The 27,280-nt window shown below is 39.9% G+C and overlaps 1 protein-coding gene across 1 annotated transcript in view; it reads left to right on the top strand.

Annotated features, from left to right (window-relative positions):
* NPSR1 (neuropeptide S receptor 1) overlaps positions 1-27,280 on the top strand; it is a 62,725-nt gene that overhangs the window by 16,547 nt on the left and 18,898 nt on the right. The window contains exons 2-4 of the mRNA XM_017734460.1: positions 553-685; positions 26,670-26,773; positions 27,100-27,193. Of these exons, the coding sequence (XP_017589949.1) occupies positions 553-685; positions 26,670-26,773; positions 27,100-27,193 (331 nt within the window). The remainder of the gene's footprint in view (positions 1-552; positions 686-26,669; positions 26,774-27,099; positions 27,194-27,280) is intronic.

The raw sequence follows: 27,280 nt of genomic DNA, 5'->3' as shown, positions 1-27,280 counted from the left end.
GTCGCTACACGGTTACACTTTTCCTTAGTGGGTCATGCTTCCTTTTCCGTCTTGGTGCACATCTAGATCATGGAGTGGATGTCTGAATTTCATAAGGCTCGTGAACGACCCGGACTCACTGAAGTTGGGAAAGAGAGAAGTATTTATTTCCCCCATTTCTCCAAAGGAGCCCATCTATCAACATTCCTTATGAAGCGAGGCAGCTGGTTATTTCACAGTTTGCTGGAGCAGCACAAGAAAGCTGAGAGCTGACTCTCATTTTAGCACTAACTGTGGAATACTGACACTGCTAGTGGTTTTGTGAAGAGAGGAGTAGTATACAGCCACTGCAAACCAAACCGGGATGAACATCACTACCAGTGATGCATGTTAAGTATTTTCTGAAAAAACAAGAATGTCTTTTAGACTAAGTAGTAGATATCAATTGGCAAAATTCAAATTTCACTCCTATTTTCCGTTCTCATCCCATTTGTCTGAGGATAAGTGACTGTCTTAACCCAAGCCAGTACCCACCCACCCATCTATTTGCTTTTTCCCTTCTCTCTAATGCAGACAGAGCAGCTGGTGACTCTTTGGATTCTCTTTATTGTCACAATTGCTGGAAACGCCACTGTGCTCTTCTCTACCTGGAGGAGGAAGCGGAAATCTCGAATGACCTACTTTGTTACTCAGCTGGCAATCACAGGTAGTGTATGGGAGGGGAAAGGGCACCTGACCTACACAGGAATCACTATTAAAATGACCAATAAGAAAATGTGAGTTGAGCGGTGAAGAATTCAGTTGTCACCAGTTGCAGCTTGCCATAAAGCAAATAGATGGCTGTTTATCTTAGGGCTCAGTCTGACTCTGATCTAAAAAGATGTTGCTAGATGTAGTAGTATGCAGCAGCTGCAACTCATTGATGCCACTAAATCTTATCTTCCAGTATGAGTTTGCATCCGCATTTCCCAGAACCTGTCTCCAGCTGTTGTCATAGAACAGCTTAAATTAAACTAGTTTAAGATGAATCTCTTGTGTTTTTCTACTAAAACTACTCCATCAATTATGCTCCTGCAGTGAAGAGTGAAAATAACTTCATGTTGTCAGGTTTAACAAAGTAAGGGAAATATAACAATATAAAGGGGGAGAGAAATGCATTTAGGTATTTTTTTTATGGAAAAAAGGATGCTGATCCAAGGACTTTGTAGTTTTTAAACAGAATGTAAAATGTACAGAAGCCTGGTTTGTAAAATGTCAACCTCAGCAAGAGGAAAAGAAAATGAGCATAAGCAGCACATTGTTTCTCTGTGGTCCTGAATGGACTACATTTGTGGGGGTTTAAGTTTCCCAAGGGAAAATATGTGCTGTTTCTATAACAGTGTCCTGCTACTAATCCCTGCTTACAAGACATCTGTGTATACACAAAACACTGCTTACAAGACACTGTTTGTGTATACAGGATATCTATATTCCTTCTATTGCTTTTTTTTTTTTTTTCCTAAGCTATGGTAAGAATTACAGCACTTTTTCACTAAAGAGCCGTTTAATGTATGATTTCCCACCAATACCGCATCCTCCTTTGGTGTCTGTTGTACCTATGTTTAAACTGGAAAAACAAATTACTCCACTGCCAAATTTTCAACATGCATTTTTGCAAATAAATGAACTCCTGCTCATGGTCTCAACCACATCTGCTCAGGAGCATGTCCAGTTTTAAGAACTACTCTCAGCTGAAGCAGATAGACCAGGGTGTACAAATTGATGCAAAGAGGCAGGCCTGTAACTACAGGTGATATGAGAATTCTTGCAAGGTGAGGAGGTAAAGGTTTGCAGTGACTCCTCTTCTGAAGTGCTGACAGATGGTTTTCCTATTTGCCTGAGTCATCTGTAGTAAATGGCTTTACTTCTTATCTCAGTCGTGACCTTTATGACACTTCCTTCATGTGCCAGTGGTATTTACCATCAGGTAAGGCAGGTCAATACAGCCTCACCCCCAGCTTGGAAGCATCAATCACAGATCAAACCTTACAGTGTTCACGGGAGTTTCAAAATAAACAGTCTCTGCTCAAAGAGTTCCCAATCCCAGATGAATGGAATGTACTCAGGCAACCAAGCAGAAGTACAGGCAAAGAGCAGAGGAGCAGAGGAAGCCCCAGATGGACACCATCCATTTTCTACTTACTGACAGGTGTACTGGGGAGGCTACTGCTCTTGTGGTGCTGGAAAAGGGTCTTAGTGTGAATTTTGCCATTTTGGACCTGTAGGAAAGAGGACTTTTTGTATTAGAATGGAGGTGCATGGAGAACTATTCACTAGGGGTTTAAATACTGCCTGCATGAAGGGAGAGGAAGGCGTTGCAAGTGCAGTTTTTGAGGGAGCTGAGATAATCAGTGGCAGTGGCAAAGACAACAAGGCAAATATACCATTAGATGTGGGCAGCAAATAGTGCAATACAGCTGATGTTATAATTTGACTGAGGTCCATGTGCTCCACTTGCTGAGTTTTCTGACTTCCCCTTCCCTAAAATTATCCCTGACTTTTAAAATTGCCTGAGTTCAACAGTCTGTTCCATTTATTATAAAAATTCACATAGAAAGCTCACTTGACATTCACATCTGCAAGGTTAAAAGAAGTAACTCCAGCTTAAACATCAAGGTTCCTTTCAAGCCATGTCTACTTCTTTTTTGTGATGCAGGAGTCAGAACTCTAATTTATCTTCCTGCACCGAGACTGCCTGTCAGTATTTTGGCACAAGGAAATGACTTAATTCCTGAAATGGAGTCATTTCGTCTTCTTATCTTTAGAAATATTATTAAGAACAAAGCAAGCTGGCAACAGCCATCATCCTTTCACAACAAGTTATGAGGTAGATGCAGAACATTATGAAAACACTGACTTGTCACATTGCTTTGACATGCCAAGCATATTTAAATCCTACCAACTAAAGCCTAATCTCCTGGCAAACAGTTTCTGCTTAGTCAATATTACTACTTCCATCTATTTTGAGGTTCTTAAAATATTTATTATTTCAGCCCCAGTAGCAGAAAGAAGAATAATGGATATAGCTTTATCAATGCAGGCATTTCAAAGCCATTTAAAAACTTTTTGTCTATTGATCTGTGGCTCAATAGTTGAGTAGTGCACTCAATTCTCACATTTTCCCACTAATGTTGTACCAAAATGAAATTAAAATACAGCCTGCCTGTTAGAATAAACAAAGTGTTCAAAGCAAAATTGTGGATAATACATGAATAGGAAATTAGCACTGTTGTTCTTCTTGACTGGTTGCCAAGCCAGATGCAGATGAGAAGTAACTAGCTGATTGAGGCTTCTTTCAACACTGACAGAATTCAGTGGTACAACCCACTCGGCAAATCTAGAGAAGACACTTACTGATCCCTTACTACATCATAATTCAACGTGGTGCTCAACATTGCAGGAATCCGTAGGAATGTGAGTAATCCCTTCAACTTCAGAATGCTTAAGGATGTTGCTGAAGCCTGGATTCACAATATTCACAATATACACTTATACAATGCTTGTGTCAGTACTGCATTTAAGTCTATGTCTAACTCTCAGTTCATGCATAAATCTCTTTGAAATTATCTGGGAATTAAGCACTAGGAAATCAGCTAAGAGTTAACAGCTGAGCTGAACAATAGTACTAATCACTCAGCATCAGCTAATTTAATGAAGAGGAATATTGCCATATTTGCCTTGTGTTCAGTTTTCAGTTTGCCTTTGGGCATACTCCTCTTCTGTAAAAATGTTTTTCTTAGAAACAAGTTTGTCTGTGCAGACTGAAACTAAAGCTAGGTTTCCTACAGATTTCTATCTCAAAGGTAATTTAGTTTCTCAGAAAGAGCAAGCTCTGAAGAGTACCCTGTGAGGAGGGTAGCTCTAAACACTTTTCCCCAAACAGATTTCTTCTGAGTTTAGCGCAAGTTATGCTCATGGCATAGCTATCTCTCCTGGCAGGAAATCTCTCACATCTTCCCCTACCTGATGCCACTTCACATACCTTCAGAGTCTTAGTGTCTTTAAGATGTTTGCCTCCAACTGAAATCACCAAGTGCTTCAAGATCAAAGAGTAGGATGAGTTCACAGGCGCTGTATTAAGCTGGAAATATTGAAGGGAAATATTGTTTTCAGAAAAGATTGTTTTTCCACGCATTTATATCTGTATAGGTCAGTTTACCCAGTTCTACCAAATGAAGGCCTTCTTAAGTTTACTCTCAAAATGTAAAAGCAGTGGACATGAGGATATATCAAACTCAATTATTTGAGTAGTAGTGGATAAGGAATGTAATTTATGTGCCAAAGAGTTAACTCAGTAGAACTCTTATTATTTGACCAATTCCAAAACCAATCAAGCAAGATATTAAAAAAATCTGCTGAAAGAATTTTGCTTCTCATTATTTTCCATTCAACTTTAACTACTACTGACAGAGGAACGTATTTATGTTCCTTTTATTGACCAGAAGTAGGTAGTTTATTTAGATCTTTTTCTCCAACATTAACATCTGGAAAGTTGGAACTTGAAATGTCATGACCTTTAGCTCAGTGTGTTTCTCTTTCTCTTCCACCATTTAGCAGAGATCAGTAATTTAGGAACAGTGTTACATTTTGTTCATTTTTAGGGGTAGAAATACATGCAGGCACTTTACTCCATGCCAAATTTGAAGCTATAGTCTGACAGTCTTGTTTGGAAATACTTGCTCTTGTAGGTATTGCTGTGGCTGTAATGAAGAAAGAAAATAGAACGAGCATCACCTAACTTCTATGGTAGCTTACATACAAACAGGAAAACAAAAGATGTTCTGTAAACATATGTAGCTACAGTCCATATTATGGTATAAATACCAAATCCTAAGGGATAACTTGAGAAAGACAATAAAAAGAAAAGGAGGTAATTTAAAAAGTGATATAAAGATATTTGTATCATTGCCACCTTCTTCAGTTGCACCCAGAAAGCTGAAGGCCTTGATTCTTATCAGCTGCACTCATTTTGTTCAGTGTTTGGTAAAAAGCCAGTACACTGAGAACCTGCTACAAGAGGGCAATGCAAGCATATGGGTGGAAATGGACCCTGCTAAAGGAAAGTGTTTGTTTCTGTGTTGCTTCTACCTGGAGAGAGCATGACTGTGAGACTAAAACCAACTGGGCTCAATCACTGACTTCTAGAATAACTTTGGATTACTGAAGGGAGAGACTACCAACTAATTTTCTGGTTAAATGCACTAAATGAGCACATCTAACTGTGCAGCTACAAGAGTTAGACATGAACAGATTTTGTCCTTCTTTTTCTTCTTCTTTTTTTTCCCCTGCCCCAAAACCAGTAGGGCACTGACTACTTTAATGGACTGTGCCTCTCCTTCAAAAATTTTCTTCATTGTTCTATGTGACTTGACAGAATGAAAATGACTTGTTACTCCATGATCTGTAGAAAAGCTTAATATAATACCACCATTACCCAAATTAACATGTAGAACATTATTAACAGATAATGGTCTCTGTTCCGGCTTTTCATCTGGAAAACGGTACTTGGAATATTTCTGAACTTCAGCGAAATCATACATAGAAATTTATCAGTTTTAAAAGTACCTTAGACATCACAGTGATTATGAGCATTGGAAGTTAATTGCACAGAGCCAATTAGCAGCTAAATCAGCAAGTCACCTTAATGGAGGTAGACTGTTGGCAGCCAAAAAGTCTACAGAGTTCCCAGTTAGACTGGAAAACTTGCCTATCTTGCCAGCTGGGTCTTGGCTGGAACCTGACAATATGATTTACGTGATTGTACACCTAAGACACAGAAACCTAATGCAGAAAAGTGAACGAATTCCCAGAAATGTCTTCTTCCTCTTTCCACACTAACTGTCTGCTAATTTGTGGGAAAAATATGAAGGCTGAGGAAAGGTGAGCGGTTTCATCATCCTACCTGCAGAAAAGAAGACTTGGAGGAAGTTACAATTGTACTGCAGAATTCACAGCTAAAATTTAAAGAAGGACCTGTGCATTTCTTATATTCATTATGTCCTAAAACCTCTTGAAAGTGTAACTAATGTAAGGAAACTGTCTCTGCTAATGGATTATCTGTGTTCTGCACTGCATGCTCCCGTCACTGCTGAAAAGGGTTTGTCAAGACTGGGAAGAGAGAGTGTAATTTGTTAATATTCCCTCGGGCACAGACACTGACATTTTACATAGTACTCAATGGCATCCAAATTCCCCACTTTTGCAAGCAGCTTGGTTCCCACACACCTAGCTGGAAGTCTATGAACTCTGCAAATCACCCCAGTGTACACACAGCTTGAAAAATAGAGAAAGAAATAGGTTATATCCACCCTTCCTCTGTATGCTATGGAAACCATAGCATTTAGTACAAGTTCCATTTTGCATTCACAGAATAAATGTGATTCAATTTACCAAGAGCATAAATGGTCTCTGGGAGTAAACAGAGCAATATTTGTATTCCTTATTCAATGCATCCCATGAAAATATGTGAATAAGAAAATTTGTTGCATGGCTGCATTATTTGCCTGGAAAAGAAGCAATCAATTTTCCATCCTTATTCTGCCAAGAAGACTAATTCAGTAAGAGGAAAGCAACACAGGACTTACTTTAAGTTAGGTATGTATTAGTGTGCCCCCACAAACTGAGACATAATGCAGGAAAAGATAAACGTGGTCACAGCCTGCAATACCCTGTGGCAGCACGAGGCAAAAAAGATTTGCTGTCCATTGCCATTCCTGGCAATTTAATAATGTCTAGGAGAAACTCAAATTCTCCTTTGAACTTTTACTCAGATTTGAAGATGAGTCATAGTTCCCTAGTTTGTAATATGCAACTTGGACACTGGTGCTGTACAATTCCAGCTTGATATTATGAATCATCTTCTACTATACTCTAAGATTTCCTATGTAAAAAGCCATGAGTATTTCTGCATGTGTGTATGTATTCATTTCTCTCTGCATAAACAGTTAGTCAAAACATATTTTCTCTTTTCCCAAAGAAAATATCCAATACATGCATCGCTCTTAAAATGTATTTTCTCCCAAACCAGTCCTGAAGTAGACGGGGTAAAAAGTGGAATATCCTCAGAAGTTAGGAAAGGAAACCAGAAGTGAACTTCATCATCAAAACTGAGAGACAGAAAGAAGCTTTGTGTGAAGGAGACATGTTCTCTTTAGGGGTATCAGGATCTCTATTTCACAGTGTTTGGTCAGACAGCCAAAGGAAAACAGAGTACATTTCATGTTTTAGAGGTGAAATCATGAAGCAAGAGGTCTGACATAGAAAACTTGGTGTCCTGAAAATACTTTGTTCCAGTCCAGTCTAATGGTATAGGAACGTTGAATCTGGGACTAGTGCACAAACATCCATGAAGTTACACTACTTCCTGTGAGGTCTAAAGAAAAAGAAATTTTTTTTGGTGCAAAATTTACCTCCTTGAGAAGGTAAAGTTATGATACCACAAGACTGGGACTATAAGAAAAAAGGTAGCCTTGGAGACTTGGCAGTAATCCTAGGGTCTAAGGCAGTTGGATGGCCTTTGCCTTTCTTGTATGTGCCCAAAAGGATTGGAGTCAAGCAAGTATATGAGTTAAAACAAAGAAATGGCAATGGAGCAAATCTTGCTGCAGTAACCAGAGAGTTTTAGGCCACAATGAGGTACTCCAAAAAGCTGGCTGGGAGCTATTGTAGATATGGGACATTTGGAAAATGCAGAAATGAGCTGCAGGTTTGCTGACAACAGCTTCTGCTTTAGAATCCAATTCCAAACAAAATACTAAGTGTTTTTAACCAGCCCACAAAAGGAAACTTGTTATGCTGTATTTTTCTTAATGCTCATGTAGTTTTAGATACTTGAATACTTTCTCAAGGGCTCACTGGAAAGTCCAGAACTGGACACAGTATTTGTGTTTGCTAAGACTCTATCCATTGTAGCTCACTGCAGTAGGAAACAGCAGCACTAGCACAAAAAAAAAAAAAAAGAATCAGCCAATGTGCAGTAACTATAAGGATAGAATGCAATGTCCCTCACATTAGTGGCAATACAAAGGTAATGAGCTATCCAAATTTTCTACTGGAAGCAAGAATGATCACCCCCTTAAAACCCCTGCAGTGGTTTTTATTTATATAGCCTAGTTTAATCTTACAAATGCAGGAACAAGATGTCCATGATTCATGATTTGTAATTAATACAATCACAACCCACTAGGTAGACATCCTTAAACCAGTATTTTTCAGTCTGTTTTCTGTGAACAGTAGTCTTCAGATCCCTTTCAGGTAGCAAAACCACTCTGCAGCATAAGTATAGAGCTGAGGTTCATACAGGGAAGGAGAATTCATGAAAAAGGTCTCTTCTTTCCTCAAAGTACAGTACCTAAATGCTCTACTAAATTGCTCTGGAAGGGGACAGTTTGTGTGTTCATCATACACAGAGACTCAGAGTGGGATTTTCAGTGTGCTTAAGGATATAAGCTATATCTCACTCTGCAACTGCAAAACAGCAGACACTCTCTGCTTGTCAGTAGTTTCAGTACCATTTTCAGTGTAGGATATGGTTATATGGTTTTTTCCACATTCCAATGGACCACCTGGGACCCTGAGAATTTAGTAACAAAGATGATATGCCCTCATTTTATCTGCATCTCAATCACTTTAACACTCTGAAGCCAGATATATCTTTTTTTAGTTTGTATTTTGTGGAGTTACAAAGTATTTTCACTAGATGTGTTGATTCTTGTCCAAAGAATTTGAGTATTTCCTGATATAGCCTTTAGGGACTTAATAGGTTTTAGTTCATAAATCCTCTTGCTTCCAAAGCAGAGGAAAAACTAACTACAACATGCCTATAAATATGCAATACAGTGTGCAATGATTATTCCTTTGCAGTGTATATGTATGTTTAAAATCACAAGCAGGCACCAGACTTCTGTTCCTAAGTCATCCAGGAGTGTTTTTGAATGCCATCCCTCAGGTTTGGTCCCCTGGACATCCTCGGAAAGGAAATAAGAAATATTAATGTAACCTCTTAGTGACAATCCTATCTCCCCAAATTCACCCCAGATCATGCAATTTTAAACTAAGATGGAATCTGCTGTTCTGTTTGGTTTTCCTGGCTAATAAGTAATTTCTGAAAGCATTAAAAGTGATGAATAGACCTTATATGCCCTGTCTTTATCAAAGGCATCGTTTTCTCATTTCAATAGACACACACAGCCTGAACTTGATTCCACTTACCCACCCACAGATTTCCACATAGGAGGTCCACATTTACCACTTCTATTCTTTTAAAAGGAGCTGTCATTCCTTCAGATCTTTGCATACAAATGTTTTTCCTGACTAGACATCTGTGTGACTAAAATGAAAGCATTTCCTTTCAGCTGTTTTTTTGCCAGTATCTTTTTACTCCTCCTTTCACCTGCAATATAATTTCTCTAACCCTGTGCTGAGACTTGCACTGTGCAGCTAAATTACTGCACCATCACAGCTCTGCTGATACCAGTAGGGTTGTATGGAGATTATCAAGATTTGTATGGGCAACTACAGCACTTTGAGGGCTGTAAGACAAAAATGCAGTATGGTCTGGGCTCATATGCTAGAGCACCCATGTGGTATTTGGAAGAAACAGCAAAAAGAACAACAAAATTCTAATGCTGGTAACTTTTCTAGTCAGCCAAGTGAAATGCAGATTAGGCAAGTATCTTCAGACACCTTCGCTCTCTTACAGCTGAGTGGTTGAGTACTTAGGTGGCAATTTACATTTGCAGGTCTTTGAGCCAAAGCAATTTTAATCTGTGACAATTCTTCACCTGAGGAAGTTACTGTTACTTGGAACGTTACACCATTTGCTTTATACAGCATCATTAATACTGAGATTAGCTCAGTTGGTGAGAGTTTGGTGCTAATAATGCCAAGGTTGTGGGTTTGATCTCCATAGTCACTTTGAATGGAGAGCCATTCACTTAAGACTTGGACTCAACGATCCTTGAGGGTCCCTTCCAACTTAGAATATTCTGCAATTGTGTGTAATAGCGGGGAAGGTGGAAGACAAATGCCCTGTTAGCTTCTTGCCATGTGTACAGAAGTAAGTCTAAAGAAAGTGCACATCTAGACATCAGTCCTGGGAAGAAAAATGGGACATAACTGTCCAATTATAGAGATAATTGGATTAAATTTCATGTCTGCATTCTTGCACACTGGTATGCATTTTAGGTATTATTCATGCCATCTATTTTAGGCGCCTTGTTGTAGGTATGTAAGATACAAAGTCACCCTCCCTATGCTCAATTTATAGCCAATAGAGCAAAACACTCCAAGCAGCTCTATACTTGGGCTTAAGTTTCACTGACTTGTACAGAAGGATTCAATTCCTAATTTAGTTCTCTAAAGTTGACTATATAAATCCCTCCAGTGTTCGTACATCACCAAATATGTCAGGATTACTATTTTTTTTTGACAACTAAGAACCTAATCTTCCTCCATTTCAATCAGACCTCAGAAGGCTCTGACTCAAATCCCATCCCCAAAGTTTTACAGAGAAGGTGTTTCTCAGAACCTTTCAATTTGTTTATTTTTAAGCATAGCAAGGCATAGCAATGTTACCTGATGGAAAGTGCAGGATTATTTCTTTTGTGCTCAGATTTGTTTCTTAATTGCCATCTGGAATTTGTCCAAGATTTTACAGGCACTGCCCAAAAGACAATTTGTTCATAGAATCACAGAATCATTTAGATTGGAAAAGGTCATCAAGTCCAGCCTAATGCTGCCAGCTCCATCATTAAATCATGTCCCTGCATATCACATCTACGTGTCTTTTAAATCCTTCTAGGTATGGTGATTAACCCCTTCCCTGGGCAGTGTGTTCCAATGCTTGACCACCTTTTCTGTGAAGAAATATTTCCTAATATCCAAACTAAACTTCCCCTGGCACAACCTGAGGCCATTTTCTCTCATTCTATTGCTTGATACTTGGGAGAATAGACTGCCCCCCAAGTTTCTACAATATCCTTTCAGGTAGTTGCAGAGATCTAAATGGGATCTGGAATAAAAGTGTAGTTTAAGTGACAAATATTACTCCAAACCTGTGCATTAGCACTACAGCTGCATGATTAGCCTTAAAGGAGAATCTTTAGGATCATAGAACTGATTAGGTTAGAAAAGAACTTCAAGATTTTTAAGTAGGTATAAGTGCTGTGCCCGGAAAGAAGCATCTGAAATTACTGAATTACAATGTGGATCTGATTCTGTTTCTGCACGCATGAAATACACACACACACACACACCCCAAAAATCCAAAAGAAGCTTGAAGGCAAGTCACATATTTCTCCACTCCTATTATGTTAGCAGGCAGTAGCAAGAAAGGAAGAGTGAAGACCTACTAAACAAGAACATGATCAGTCAAAATAGGATGGAAATTACATCTGGAAAAATCTCCAGACATTTCATTTACAAGTCAGACTTTTCTGCTACTTCTTAAGGAATAGGGATAACAGCACTGAAAAGCAGAAGTGATCGACTATGCCAGTTTCTTAGAGGTTACTGATAACAAACAAAAAGGAATTTTTTCTTTCAAGACATTTTTACTTTCATTGTAAACTAGCAAAAGAGAACAATAGACAAAATGTTATTCAAATATGCCAGAAGCCTGCACACTAGAAGAGGGGAATAAGGGGTTTTCTGCATGAAGAAACAGTTTACTTTGAAATTCTTGGAACCTGAAGATGCATGACAAAAAAGAGACATTTATTTATCTCATTAAAAAAAAAAACAAAAAAAAAACCCTGTATACATTTTGAGATTGTATTGTTTTTTTGATGGATATTTTCTAGTCTTCAATGGAAGAACTGATTTCTATATATTTTTGTTTCCAGCTCCCATAGGCAGGGAGAAAACCAGGAGCTGATGCCACATATGAAAAGGATGGAGAGGCCTCTTAGAAAATGGCTTTCCCATGCTACAGAGATAGGGACTGTATAATCAATCACTGGTTTTCTAATGTGTTATGGGAGTGCTGGAGTTACTGCTATATTACTAGTAAATTCAGAGAAAAAATTTAGATTATATTAAATATGGTAATTTCAGTGCTCATCAGGAAACTGTCTCTCCAGTGATATCTGATAGGTCAGCTGAAATACAAGAAATGTCATTTGCTGCTCAGTCTTCTCTGTTGTAATGAAACATGCTTTTAGAAACCAAGGGGACATTCTCTATTATTTAAATGCTTTTCTCAAGAACTGCAAGGTCACAGCTGTTTGCTCATGGAAGTCAGTAGCCTTCCCGGTAAAAGGGCTGAAAAACAGAGTGGCTTTTCCCCTCATCCTTAGCATGGAATCCAGAGTCACCACTCCTGAGGACAGCTTTGTACATAACCCTGGTAAAGTAAGGGTCTTTCAGTGTTTTGTCCATCTTTCTAAAAGGAGGATACCATGAACAGTTCTTCAATGTTTCACTCAGAGAATCAATTTAAATTTGGATTCCTGTTCATCCCTGTCAGAAGCACATGCAGGCACACAGCAAGCTTGACATATTTTAAGTACTGAGCTTGTTAGATGGCACACTCCATTTGAAGTAATCCTCACTGTACTGGGTCCATGAGACGACTCTACTACAGCACCAATCCGCTCATGGAATCCATGCATTTCCAATCTCTTCTGTCTGCTCTGATGAAGTTTTACAGTGTTGTGATACTCAAATATCAGATAAATTTCTTTGTGTCAAAGAGTTATTAGTGGCAAATCTCACTGCTCTAAGACAGGAACTCTAATGAAATTTTAATGCACAAAAGACAGCACCGTGATAAAACTACCCACCTGAAATCTTTGCTTTGCCAAGGTGTCTAATCTAATATTAATAAGTGACAACCACATCAGTTGCACATCAACTTAGTTTCTCTGAAGTGTCCTCTCATAATATGCTGTAAAATCTTCTCTTGCAAGCAGTGAAGCTTCTTAGACAAACAATCAGTAATGTATCCTGTGCCTTTGCAACCTGGCTCTAAGTGAAGACTGCCTCTAAGTCTTGCTGCTTGGGTATGCTGGTACTTACAGCTTGCCAAGTTCAATGGGATACCACAATGTGGTATTCATCAAGTGCCTCCCAAATTCCCAGTTTGCCTTCTATGCAGTAAATAAACCAGCTAGGTGTGTTCCAAATAGAGCACCTCAGGTATTTCTCAAAGGCACTTACACGTCTACCAAATGCTTGTTAAACCAAAAGTTTTTGAGTACTGTGGGCATGTAGCACCTCAACTTACTGGGACCTGGTTGTAGAATGGGTGAGACAAGGTTCAGTGTTGGCCATCTTCTGAGGTCTTGGAGAAAATGGATAGTTGATGGAAAACAGCATGGAATTGTTTTGCACTTGTCTGGGGCAGGGAAAAGTGTTTGTATATTACTTCAAGTATGGATTTTCTGTCAGTAATGGCATTAAAAGAATGTTTTGCACCCTGAAGATACCTTACTGTAAGTGCATACCATGGCCAAAGGCATGGAGCATGAAACAACTTGTATACTTAAGCTGAATTTCAGCCCTCTGCCTACTAACTTCTTTTGGTTATGGTGGAGGCATAAACTCCATCACTGAAAGTAACTTTTAAATGCTCTTATTGGGAGGAACACTCACACTCCTATCTAGACCAGTTATCCAATTATCAAATATCTACTTTTAGAGCTGGAAGTGGAGGATGGGTAGGGGAGCAGTGGAGAGGAGGAAATGAAGACAGTACAATTTACTCATTATTAAAGTGGAGTCCCTAATACACCAAAATACACCAGAAGTGAAAGTAATTTCCATTTTAGGGGAAATGGTACGCTAATAGAGAAATTGTTATTTGGGATAAAGATCTTGAGGCCAACTGAAAAAGTAAATCCTATGTTGGCAACTTGATACTGACTAGAGTGGTGCCTATTGTCTGTGTGAAGGTCTTAGATATTCCAACATATCCTGCATCCTTTATAAGTGCAATTTGTGGAAATATTTCTTAAGGCCACAAAACCTGTAGACAGTATAAAATTAATGCTTAGTTTGCACAAGAAATAGGCAAGAGAGAAAAAAAGATGAAGATAATTACAGCAAAATTTACAGAAAATAAAGTTGGTGAAAAAATTCCCCAGGACACTACAAGGTTTGGCAATACTTATTCAGCTGTTGAACCCTACAGCAAGTCTTGTTGCTCTCCTCTTTCTGGGGAAAGCTCCAGGTCACCTTCACAGGGTCTGATTTTGAGAGAAAGCACATCCTCAGGTGTGCTTCCAACTCTTCAGGTAAAAGAGGAAACTCATATGTCTGAACATAACATTGATGGATGTTGCCAGGCAAGGGATGACCTTAGGAGATGGGAAGATTGCTGTTTAATGCAACCAGAAACTAAAGCACTATGCCACTTTCTCAGTGAACATCAGGGATATCTTTCAAATGGCTCCTTTATTATTCTACCTGGTAAAGCATACACAGCACATGGGCACAGAAAATGCTCTTGCCCTCTGTGGCCTTCGCAGGTCTCCCAGAACTCTCACTTTGGGGAGAGATTCACATTAACAGGTGAGCCAAAGCACCTTTGCAGGACTGGACATCTCCAGAGACTCCATGGTTTGGGAGAACACCCATTAGTAGAAGGGGAATGCTTCAGAATGTTCTGAAAAGGTTCCTTCTGTAGGAGATCAGAGTTTACTCCAGAAAGAATATATGTGCCACCTGCCAGTCATTGAGCTTCCCAGCAACCCACACTCAGACTCCTAACTCCTTGAGCTGGAGGGAGACTCAGAGTCAAACCAGACCACAGTGACTGGCAGGAGAGCACAAGCTGTCAGCTGGAAAGCCACGACACCAACTCCAAGAGAGCACATCTCAATATATTACAATGCATTAGAAATATTAAGGCACTTCAGCTTGTGTAGTTTAGAAGTTATGAGCACAAAGGGCATTTGCCTTTTAATAATGTTTTTATGAGCTGCCTGAGTGGCTTGCAAGCAGTTCAATATCCATTGCTGCATACCATTACTGCTGTATTTTCTAGAAGACTGCTTGGAAAACACAAGAAAGAAAATTACTGTGATCAAAGTCAAATTACAATACACAATTGCATTTCTGTGAATGCTCTATCCAGCTAATACAAATAGACTGGAAAAAATCGATTCAACAAGATTGTCGGAAAAACAAAGCCATGCTTCCAAAACCATGCCCCTTGGAGGTATGCTTTTAAATAACTCTGTGCTCCACTTACATGGTTTATAATGTCAATGAGAATTTGAAAGGATCTGTAAAAGGGAATGGTTTTGAGTTCTTCTACTGGATGTCTTAGTGTGCAGATAATATCACAAACAAAATATTTTGCTCTTGCTCAAGACTAATTTGATTCTGAAATGTCATAAGTGAATGGACTCCTGCAAGATAGAGTTTTGCATTTTCAAATGTATTTCCAAATCCTTAAACACCCACTCATTAGTATACCAAATACATTTTCAAATGAGTGCTTTAGTATGTTAGCATTGTTGTAAGCTAACAATATTTCCACAATATGTTTCTTGTGCCTTGCAGAAAATATTCTTGAAATGATAGTGGTTATAAATTCTTCATATTGCTGAATTTATGAAGCCTGCAGATTATGCTATTTATTCCTCACAAAGATTGTTCCCTACCTAAATAATTTGATGATTCTAAGACGTTTGTAAAAATACTCACATCCCTTCTTCACAATTCATTGCTTCAGAAGTAGATAAACATACTTGGATCTTCATTATTTTTTTCCCACAGTCACATTTTCAGTGTGAATTGTAAATAAACACAAAACTTCATATTCATTCATTATTTGGGAAGACATTCCAATTTCAGGAGTACTTTGCTGGGACGTTGACTGACAGGATGTGGAAAAGGCACAAGCCAATTGATTTTAGCTTTCAAATTAGAGTTGTTGTTTACACTCTTTATAGTCAATCAATCTCAGTGAATTACCTGCAGGGAAAATCCAGATATCTGGTATTAATCTCAAAGATGTTCATGCATTTTTGGTCAGGAAAAGAAGCCAGAAATTTTGAAAAAACTAATGTCTTTTATGATTTTAGCATGCTGGGGTTTCAATTTTGGGTTGCAACTGCAGCCTTGTCACAGCTGCTGCCTGGCTGTCTTAGCCCTTAAACTAAAACTTAGATGAAATCCAAATACTTTTGACACTGGTGGGGAACTTTGACTCCATTATAGCAAAGCTCTGTGTAGGTCTTGGAGGGTTTTCGTGCCCTTATGTTAGTCTCAGGTTGAACCCTTTGGGAAGAGTGTCTACATCCAATACTGTCAGAGAGGTCTGACTTGGCCACACTGACAACATCTGATGCACCAGCTCCATGCAGTGCCATAGTCCAGACGTGGTGCATGGGGGACATAGGCACAGCCTTTATCCATACTAGCAACATTGTTTGGGAAAACAGAGCAGCAGCATCTCTAAGTCTGGCTGGAAAAACAGTGGTCCTGTTTAGTGCATCTTTTCATAAATTTCTTTCTTCAAAACCTCACATTTTTCGAGCAAGGCAGAGTGCAAGAACAAGTGGGGTTTTATTCTTCTCATGTGTAGTGATGCACAGGGAAACATGAAGGGCAAGAGGTGAACTCGGGGTGTTCTATGGGGCTCCAGAGCAAAAGCAGACATTAGGATGGTTTAGGAAGGTTATTTTGATAACCTTAGGAAGGTTATTTTGATAGCCTTTCCTGTGGCCCGGTGGTAGCCCTGAATATGTTTTGTAGATACACTTGACAGTCAAGGGACTAAACCGTGCATTTTCTACATCAGCAGCAGTCAGCTTTTGCTGTGCCAATTTATGTCAGTTTATAGGAAGCCTTAATTCTTGTTTTGACAGCTACAGAATTGTTCTATGGCCCTGAAGGACTGATTATGGTTTTCCTACCTTCAGCCTTTTTCAGACATTCAAATCCTAATGACAGTTGTGCTATGTTTGGATTTGGTTTTGTTTTTAATAAAAGGTGCTTGGCAGATAAATGGTATAATCCTTTGGGTCCAACATTTCAGCATTAAGGGGGGAAATGGATTTCTTTCTGAATTACTTGAAAAATATTACCTCTAAATTTTATGGATTCCTTTTCGATTCCTGGATGGATATCCAGACAGGATTGTCATCTGACAGAGAGGACATTTATTTTATAGTTAGTCTACATGAGAGTTTGACTTCTATTGTTAAATGAAGGTAGGTGTGTGGCTTCTTCAGATGCTGGCAGTAAAATGCTGAGAAACAGGATTGCACAGGTGCGGTGCTGCCAACAACATGGCCATAATGACTGTGCTTTACTTGGAATCATCACTTAGGATCTCATTAGCTCCCATTAAAAGACATGACTTTAAACTTTTGACATTAGATGTGCAAATACATCATTAACACCTTTTAGTCCATCATCTGTACTGCAGCACTTCTAGTTGCAATTGAACAGAAATTTGTTCTGGAAATAACCTTGCATGCACTAAAGCTACATTAAGAAGATAGGGGGTTTTCTATTCCCCTCTTGCATATTAAAGCAGTGATATTTATTTACTTAGATTGTCTTTGTGTCACTAACAATAACACTGACACATTTCCTTTTCCCCATCTTTGCTAAGGGCTGTAGGACGACATATCCAACATTTTCATGTGGTACTTCATCACCTGCCAACATGTCCAACTCACGTTCATGTGTTTTACAGGTTTTCTCTGGAGAGTCGCTTCCTTTAACTCCATTGCCTAGCTGGTTACCAAATGTTTACAAATGATTAACAGGATTTATGGAATTCAGGTCAAAGATATCATGTGGCACTACAGAGACTTAGTTGCTCTATTAGGAACAAATGCTTAGAAGTCCATTTTGGCCATGTTCAGCTCAATTATAGCACTGAGATACAGACCACATGCAATGAATTTTCAGCCTGTTCTGGCACTGCAGCACATTTAATGGAAAACAGCTCAGTGTGCGTTTGCCTGATCTACCTTTTCCACATGATGATTTTGTATGGGAATTTGCCAATGAAACTTACCAGTGTGCTTTTTTTCATGCTATGAACAAACACCAGGGCAGACAAAGCAGATAGAAAAATGGAATTAACATTATTCTGCTATTCTGCAATGGCAAGCCTAACCTTCAACAAAAATTGAGCTTCTGCATGCAATATCACTGCTTGAGCACCATGAGAGTCTGATTTACAGTTTGCCATGAGGGAAGAAAGAAGGCTTTATCCTTACCATTCCTACTTAGACTAAAGTATCTGCATCAATGGTATCTGAGCCAACTAAGGCAGCACTGTAAGAAGTGTGGGTAATCAATGACTACGGTGACCTGGGTGCCTGAAATACACCAACAGAAAATGCTCCTAGGATAGTCCACATTTTGTAGATGAGAATAATCATGCAGTTGCTGTTGTGACCAAGCTATGAACATGCAGTCCTTCAAATACTTGAGGCAAAATGTTGGCAAAAGGATCAGTATAGAGGATTCAGAAGAAATAGCTGAAGAATCTATATACAAAATATTGAGGATGGAAAGAATTAAGATGGACTTATTTGGTACTTGGTGTCTTAGAAGGTAATTCTTTTTCTGGAAAACCTTAAAAGTACAGGCACCACTTGAAATATATAGAGCAGCAATGAGTTACAAACAATGTGATTCCTATGTCTTTTGAGGAGGCATATCCTTGTTTTTCTGTGTTTAAGTAAGAATTCATCCACAGGAGTGTGTCTTCTCCTTTTACACTGAGACTCCCCTATGCAGGGTTTTTTCCCCCACTGCTTTTGTTCTTTCTACCTGTTCTACTTTGCCCAAAGGAGAGAGGGAGGTTTAAATTACTGAGCTGCATTTGAAATATAATTTCCCAACAGGTAAATAACAGTGATGAAACACTTGTTCTTGTTTAAATTTGACTTCCATATTCAGGCATGGATAAGTCACATCTTCATATACTTAGAGAAGCTTGATTGCTACTTCAAAACCTACAGCCACAGGACTCAATAGAACCTTCACCATGGTTTTTGTAGTTTTGCTGTTACTTATTGCACAAGCAGCTGCTGAAACTCTTTGTCCACTATTCAAACCCCAGTGTGAAACTGCATTCAGCTGATTTTATACCGTCTGTTAAAAAAAATTCTCTCTTTGCACAGAATGAAGCACTGAGCAACTGCATGCAACAAAATAATATTTCATCTAGTAGACAGTGGTCTCATCTATGTGCAAGTAACAGAAGATGGAAAGAGGAAACTTTGTCCTAGGGCTCAGAATTATCATCAACTTCATCTGCCCCTGCATATTCCCCTGAAGGGCAACTGCCAATCTCAAACCAGAGTATCTGCAGAGGTCTGAAGAAGGGGCCATTTAAGTGAAAATTACTTACCTTTACTTTCTTGACTAAATCATAAATTTTACAAGAAAACAATTCTCCAGTCATTTCTTCAACTTTGTAGGAGGAACCAGTTTTTCTGAATAATAAGACCACTGCTGATGTGGTGACCAAGCCCTCTTTTTTGCCCACCCCTGCTCTGTATTTGATGTGCTGCTGCTGTTTCTGCTATCCCACCCTGTTTTGGTGGGTGTCATGCTCCTTCCTGGCAGAACTGCTGCATCAGTCCAGCCCCCTCCAGCTGTACCCCCAGAGCAATGATGCGATAGGAAGTGATGGTAGGAAGAGATATATTAATAAAGGCAGATTAGACAAAACCTTAGTGCCTTTCACAATGGCAGGGCATGCTGAGTTTTAATTCCTAGAGATCTGATCTCCAACTATCTTGTAAGTGCTGTTTCTTAAGAGGTTGGTATGGTGCAGTATATGCTTTTCTCAGCCCTTCATCTTTCAACCTGGATGAGCTATGGAGTGAGGCTGGGGCCTCACTGCATCCATCCTTTACAACATCTAGCCTAACAGGGCCTGCCTCATCTCATGAGAAAGTGGATCTCAGAGCAGAAATATAAGAAATGCAACAAATAAATTAGATGCTCACACAGTTCAACAAAATTTCTTGTCACTTCCTATGAGCCAGAAAGAGAAAGAAAGCACCACTTCTGCCACAAAAAAAAAAAAATCCACATAGCTTTAACAGGTCAATTGAACAGGTTTTCTCTTGACAATTTTCAAGTGTGTTTTGCTTCATCCATTACATTTGGTGTTCTGTTCCAGGCTGCCAGGTTTGAAGGAGAAAATGCCCAGTAGCAGCACAGTACACATTGCTGGTACCTGTGGTAAAACTGCTGCCTCATGTGTGCTCCAATGCAGGCACCACAATGGAACAAAGTGCTTTTGGGTGTCCTTGCTGATTGCCCACAAAAACTTAATGCACTCCAAATTTTGGCTCACACTTTCTGTCCCTTTGCAGAGAGCTGGGATCCTTGCACTGTGTAAGAGCAATCATACCTGCTTCACATCGACACTTCTAAAATAGTTGAATTCAGGGTTGGCAGGTTCATGGCAGCTCCTGGGGTTGCCAGCCATCCTCCCTATTGGCCCCATCTCCAGCATGGTACCCGGATGCTTACAATGCTGAAGCAAGGGGCTGCAAACAACCATAAACTCAGGCAAATGCACCTGGGGGGATTGTGAAGAGGAGGAGTACGTAGTCAAAGCATGAGGGTGACTCTTGCACCCAGGCCCCTTGCACCCACGCTACTCCATGTGCAGCCCCTCACTGCACCAAGACTACATGGAGAGGCCACACACCAGGCTCTTGTGGCTCAGCATTTAAAGAGCTAAAATGTAATAATTTGAAAATGCATCCTCTAAGTATCTTACAAGCATCTTCTCCTACAGATGTCCAGAGCAGGGACACAACCTATTTCACTATCAGCTCCTCAATGAGAACAGAGGGGTGGGTATATTTTTTAGGTAATGAGGTTACAAAATTATTTCTAGTGCAGTGAATACTTGCAAAGCCACCTGTGAAATTTTCAGTGGAAAGCAAAGACTATGGGAAGAGTGGGAGAAAACAAGCTGCAGGGGTGTCTGCAGGAGATAGGGCAGCTTCTCCTGCTCTCTCTGCCCTGTGCCTGTACTCAAGGCAACCTTCAGCACCCCTAAGAACACCTAATTTAAATTGCTTGCATTCTCAGGCCTGTAAAAATATCAGATATGGGTTTTGTTAACTTGCAAGGCAAGTTCACAGCATTGACTCTGATTAGCTGACAGCACATGAAGTGTGATACAGAGCACCAAGGGCAGACAGCAGTAGCTGCCTCATCAGTTCAAAAATCATGGACAGGAACTTATTTTTGTCATAGAGCAATGATGCCATTTTTGTTTTTAAGGGTCTATCACTCTGTTGAAGGCAGGTGTTAGTGACCTGCTGCTTCTGATTCTACCAGAGCATATGCTCCTTGGGGAGTGGTAGGTGATGGGAATGCACATCATGAGGTCCAAAAAAAAGCGCCATATGAAATGCTCAGCCCTGACCAGGAGCTTGCACCCCTTGTCTTGCCTTGCAAAATGTTGTGTTGCCTCATGCATCTTGGTGCCATCTACAAAGCAGAACAGAATATGCCTTGTTAAAATGGAATCACTCTGTAAGTGACATGAAAAGAGAGAGGGTATTTTAGTAAGAGGCACAGCTTCACCAAGAAGTCATGGATCACCACATCCAACTTAATAGAACTGTTCTCATCAGAGGAAAATGAAACTGCAGCTGTCGTGTGGAGCTTTTTAACCCATCACAGCTTACCAGCAATCTGCTCTCCACTTCTGACAGAAAAGACTTTCATCCTCAGGGTAAGTGTCTTGAGGCAAGAGTGGTGTCAGTACTAATAATCAAATGATAGAGATATTTTCTTGCAGACTTGCTAGTGCAGATTTTTGTCTGAACCTCCTCAGTTGTAGCGAAAGGAATATCCTGAAATCTGCATGAGGTACATTCCTTTGGCAATACCATCAAGTCAATGAATTTCTATGAACATATTATCTGAGACAGTTGTAACCTGTCTATTCCCATACCAGATCACTAATTACCTCCATTTGCTTTCTATAATAGACTTTTTTCTCTGTGGAGGGCTTTTTGACACAAAAATTTGTTTCACTCACAGCAACTGCAAGCTGATATTTAGATTTGTCCCTCCAAGGACAGTGAATTCTCTTTTACGTTTCTGAGATCAGTCATATGAGACAGTCCCCACCACCCAAGCTACTGCAATCACCTCCTGAACCAAGTAGTTCCTGGGCTCAAAAGTGTAGAGGCACTCAGTCATGGCCATAAAAATATCCAAAGGCATTTTGCTGGGCATGATGGGAACCTGGGTTATGTTGGCCTTTAGGGCCCAGGATTTTCACAGGTTGTTTCAGTACCTGACATATTTCCCAACAACAGATGCTGTAGCTCTATATTCAGCATGTTTCAGTCTCCTCTGGGAACAACAGGGTGCTTCTCCTTCTCAGGCATTTTCTTGGCCTTTTTGATAAATGCTGTCTAAAAAGGCTGCATTTTGAAATGCTGACAGGTTTGTAAAGACAGAGACTAGTTCTGCCTTTGAGGACTGGTTGTGGCCATGGTGGCAACAGGGAGGAGGCAAAGGTTTGCAGACCCGTCTAGTTGCATAAACCCCATGAGACCGTTCTTCCCTCCCTTTGCCCAGGCAAAGCCATCTTTATTCCCTACCTCCCTCTACTTTTTCTTATTATTGAAATCTCATGGAATTTTTCCTTTACATTTTTTTTGGGAAAATCCACTTCCCCTCAAGGGCACACTTCTTCCATTCCTATCACACTGGTGCCATGTGCTCTCTTCAACAAGGAATTGCTTCATCTGTATCCTTCTTTGAATATACATTTGTCTTAAAAGTCACAAATTATCACTTGCTGACATCTTTATTTTGTATCAAAAGAGAATATATTTCATTAATTGAATTTCTGCCTATTTTTCTGAGTAATGAAACGAGCCTATAACCCCACTGTTGCCTCGCAATGCTGACATAGAACCACAGTAAACACACCACTGCTTAGTAAAAAAATCTAGAAGACTGTAAAGAAGGCAGTGTCAATGACAAGCTTGCACACAGCTATGAGTGAAAGTTGTTTAGGGCAGTTTTCAGAAATTATCTTGGTGCCATTTGGCCCAGGAACCCTCATCAGTGAAGGAACACAAGTATCTAACGTGCAGGCCACCATCAGCTTTGTAAGGAGTGGTGAGGATACTCGAAGTAATGAGGACACTGCGTTTAGAGCAGTGTATTGGCTATGTTAGCTTTCTCTACCTGACATTCCCCACGTAGCGCGCAATGATGCAATCCAGTGACACGGTTTGCGGTGCAAGCTTGCCAAAAGCAGGGAATGTGTGATCTGCTGAGATAATTTCATTGGTTTCATTGCTGAAACCAGCTGACTTCCATGCGCTGACCTCTATAACAGCACTTCAAATTACATGGCAAATGAGGATTTCAGGATGCTGTGGTCGTGGATGTAATTGCGTCTGAGATGATACAAGGGTGAGGAGGATTCATTTACCAGTGGCAAAATGTCTGCTGGCAATTCATGATCTCTGTACCAGGTTTATAGTGCTGGCATGTTGGGGCTTTGTGTAAAAAGGGGCTTGTAAGATAAAATGTTGTACAGGTGTGAAGAACATAAAGTCTAGTTATTGAGGGTGTGATGACCATAGGATAACAGAATAATGAGCAGCACATTCAGTACCTAAATCACTAATAAAAGTTTGCACTTGGTACTTGTGGCTCTGGGGAGTATATAGCAATTCTTTGTCATAATTTTCAGGTTTGCTGCATTTTTCCCTTCCTGCTGTCTGATCACTGGCACAAAGCACATTATTTACTTGGTGGCCCTATATAAAGTCTGCAGGACAAATCCTCTAGAGGTGTGTGGTTGGGTCATACTAAGAAAGCCTGGTCCTTTGCAGAGATGGGATAAGAAATACCTTCTGCAGCAGGCAGCAGAGAACTGAAGGATCCTCTGAGAAAAGTTAGTCTGGTACTTTTAGGATCAAAAAGACCTGAGGAGGGCATGGGGACATTGAGTGGGAGAATGTTTATAAAATTAAAGGGCACTGAGAAATCTGGCTAAATTTGGCCCACACACACAGCAGGGTGCATTGGCTTTGGTGTGCATGTGTGTTGTGTTCAGGGGCACGTGCTTGGAGGCTCGTGCTGAGCCTTCCACAGCAATTCTGAAACTCAGTGCAGCGAGTTCTTAAAACATACTGCTGGGGGAGAGGAGCTGAGGCTGCCAGCACAAAAAAAGCTGTGAAGTTTAAGCCTCATTTAAAAGCCTCTGCAGTCACCTGAAAAACCTCACTCAATGGCTCTCAAGGGAAAGACAATTCTGAGTGTTCTTTAAAGCTCCTGAAGTACTTAAGGCTATGGATATATTTGTAGGTAATGACACACAGTGGGAAAAAGACAGAGCTGATCTCCACATTCGGTATTTGTGGAGACGCATCTGCTTCTGCTGCATAAACTTTGCCATGGTTCCTGAGCCTGAACACTGGCGGGCAGCTGCATGCGGTGGGATGCAAGGAGGGAAACCCTGGAGAGTACTTTTGGGCTGAGCATCAGCTGAATGAAGGCTCATTCCCCTGTGGATCTCCATCACATGAGCCAGTGAAGTAGGGGCCACCCACAGGTTAAAAATCACACTCCTCATGCAAACAAAAAAGCTGACGAGGGCATAAGCTGAAAGTGTGTTGTCTGGGACTGCCAAATTGCTTACCTGAAGGAAACCACCAGGACACTGTCTCATCTCCCACCACAGCTGCAGGATGCACCTCTAAAGCACTCTCCTAATGCATTGAAAAGGGACAGGAAAATGGCCGTGAGAAGAGGGTAATAAGGAGATAGCTGAGGTGCTGTCCCTTCTCCCTCCCTTTCTTCTTCAGAGCACTGAGATTAGCAAGAGGGAGGGCAGCCTCTGCACCCTGCCCCTCCCGAGGAAAGCTGAACCCTGATTTAGCACCTGCTTGGCAGATGTTCAGACCATCAAAAGCCGGAGGATACCCTGAGGTGAAGCTCTATTGATGTGTAATACTTTGAACCAATGTATATTTCATTACTGTAGAGAGAGAGAATATGAATCAATAATTCAGGAGTAAGGAAAGGGGAAGGGATAGGTTGGAACCACTGCTGGGGGATGCATTTCACTTTTTGAAACACTTAAACTCTGTGGTTTTTCCAAAGACCACCTTGATTATATACCTACAGTCTTTTCAGTAAAGTCTTAAAGCCACTATACTCATCACAGGAACAATCATTCCTTACCCCATCACCCTAATCAATGAACAACATTTAACATAACGTTTCAAACCACAAACTTCCTTCTGGAGATTTTCTCTGATCCAGCCTCTCTCTGGAGGCAGGGGAAGAGAGAAGAGAGAGAAAATGGGGCTGGGAAACACTGAGAGAATAAAGATCAAACCAATATTAATTGAACAGTAATCAAAAGGAGGGAGGCAAAGTAGTTACACAGATTTAATTTTGAACTGAGCCTTGAAGAAGAGAAGATAAATGAAAGAAGAAAATGAGGAGATAAAGGATTACTGATACAGGAAAAAATAACCCTGATTTTCCAGTGAAGAAAAACAGGTTGCTTTTTCTGAAGCATTAAGCTGAGATCTCAATTTCCAGCTGGAAGTATCTGGAATTTCTGTAATTTCAAAGGGCTTAGAAGAAAACTATTTTGCAAAACATGTGCCTGTTTGCTTGGAAATACTGTTCCAAACTGGTTATTTCTCAAAACATTTTTTTGAAATTGTTGAAATATCCTCTTTCCAAAGGCAGAAATTTCAAATCAAAATCTTCTGATTTGAGGGTTAGAACATCTTCATCACACTAAACATTAGATATGGGTTTTGAATTGTAAAATGGCGGTATCAAAATGAAACACTGTACCTCACCACTTTAATTTTTTTTTTTTTTAACACAGATTGAAGCTGTTTCTTCATATTGCTTGGTTTTGTCCTGAAAAATTGCACAAGAAGTTATCCTAACCTGTTTTCTCCCTTTGTGGTAACCTGTGCAAGAAGAGCAACATGACATGTTACATGAAGTGGCAGGACACTGGATTGGTACACATTTCCTTCCATGGACTGCTCTGAAAACATTTAGCTTGTCCAAATGAAAGTTGGTTTTAAAGACAAAACTTAGTATCACCCATATGTGTAAAACAGGAGTACCAGTTCTTGTGATTCATTTGTAGAATGTACATCTCTGTGAGCCCTCATTTGTTCAGTGAGAAGCAGAACAAAGGCTGGAATATCTCTTTAGATTTTCTTATGGGAGAAAAAAGAAGAAAAAAGGAAAGATAGCCTGAGGTGTATTTAATTTGGCAAATATAAAAGTACAGACATAAGTAGGTTAACTTTAAGCTGACAAGGCAGGGTTACTCATTAGTTAATTAAGTTTGCAAATTAACTCCTGACAAAATTTCCACTAACTTTAGCAGCATTTGCTTGCCACTCCAGGTGCTTTCAAAGGGGACTTTTTTAATTGAAAGACAAAGAATAAAGGACGTTAAGTAGCTATTTGTTACTGCTGGAATCAAGCTGACACACTTAGACAATAACTTTGGAATGTTTTCTGAGGCTTTCCCAGCTCCTCTGGCATACTGGGCTGACTGGTCGTGGCTTGACTGCCCTCAGGACTGGGAAGTTGATACATCCCAATGATCATACCTGCCTCTGTGGTTCACCTGAAATCATGTATTTGCTTCTTTTAATGCTTCTTTATTTAATTTCTTGTAGATTCATTCACAGGACTCATCAACATAATGACTGATATCATTTGGCGCTACACTGGAGATTTTATGGCCCCTGATATCGTTTGCAGGGTTGTTCGCTACTTCCAGGTATAAAAACCTCGTGCTTTGTGTCCCCACAGCAGCAAACTCTGACAAAAATGCTGTATAGAATTTGTTTCTAGCAGCAAAAGAGCTAAATGCTGGAAATGTTCATTTAAAGGTGAAACATGTTAGTTAAAGCATATTAAATCTTTTAAATTTTTTGGGTAGGAAAAAGGAAAAATAGCTGGGTGAATATACAAGGGAGGGGGGGTTGCTTTTTCCTTTTTTTTTTCCCACAAGTTTTGAAATGCTCCTAGTTCAGAGTTCTCGCTGACATCACCTTCTGCAATGGATGCATCTCAACTGCTCTCTCATTATACTTTCTGCCCCAGGTGGTCCTTCTCTATGCCTCGACTTACGTCCTCGTGTCACTGAGCATAGACCGCTATCATGCCATAGTTTACCCCATGAAGTTCTTCCAAGGAGGTAGGAGAATTTCAGTACCTTGTTATTGCTGTAGATACTACTGTATAATTTTTTAGTTTCCAAAATTCCTAACCTTGTTGCTATGAA

The sequence above is a fragment of the Corvus brachyrhynchos genome, unplaced genomic scaffold (assembly GCF_000691975.1).
Source record: "Corvus brachyrhynchos isolate BGI_N302 unplaced genomic scaffold, ASM69197v1 scaffold94, whole genome shotgun sequence".
Lineage (NCBI taxonomy): Eukaryota > Metazoa > Chordata > Aves > Passeriformes > Corvidae > Corvus > Corvus brachyrhynchos.
This window is presented reverse-complemented; position numbering and strand designations above follow the sequence as displayed.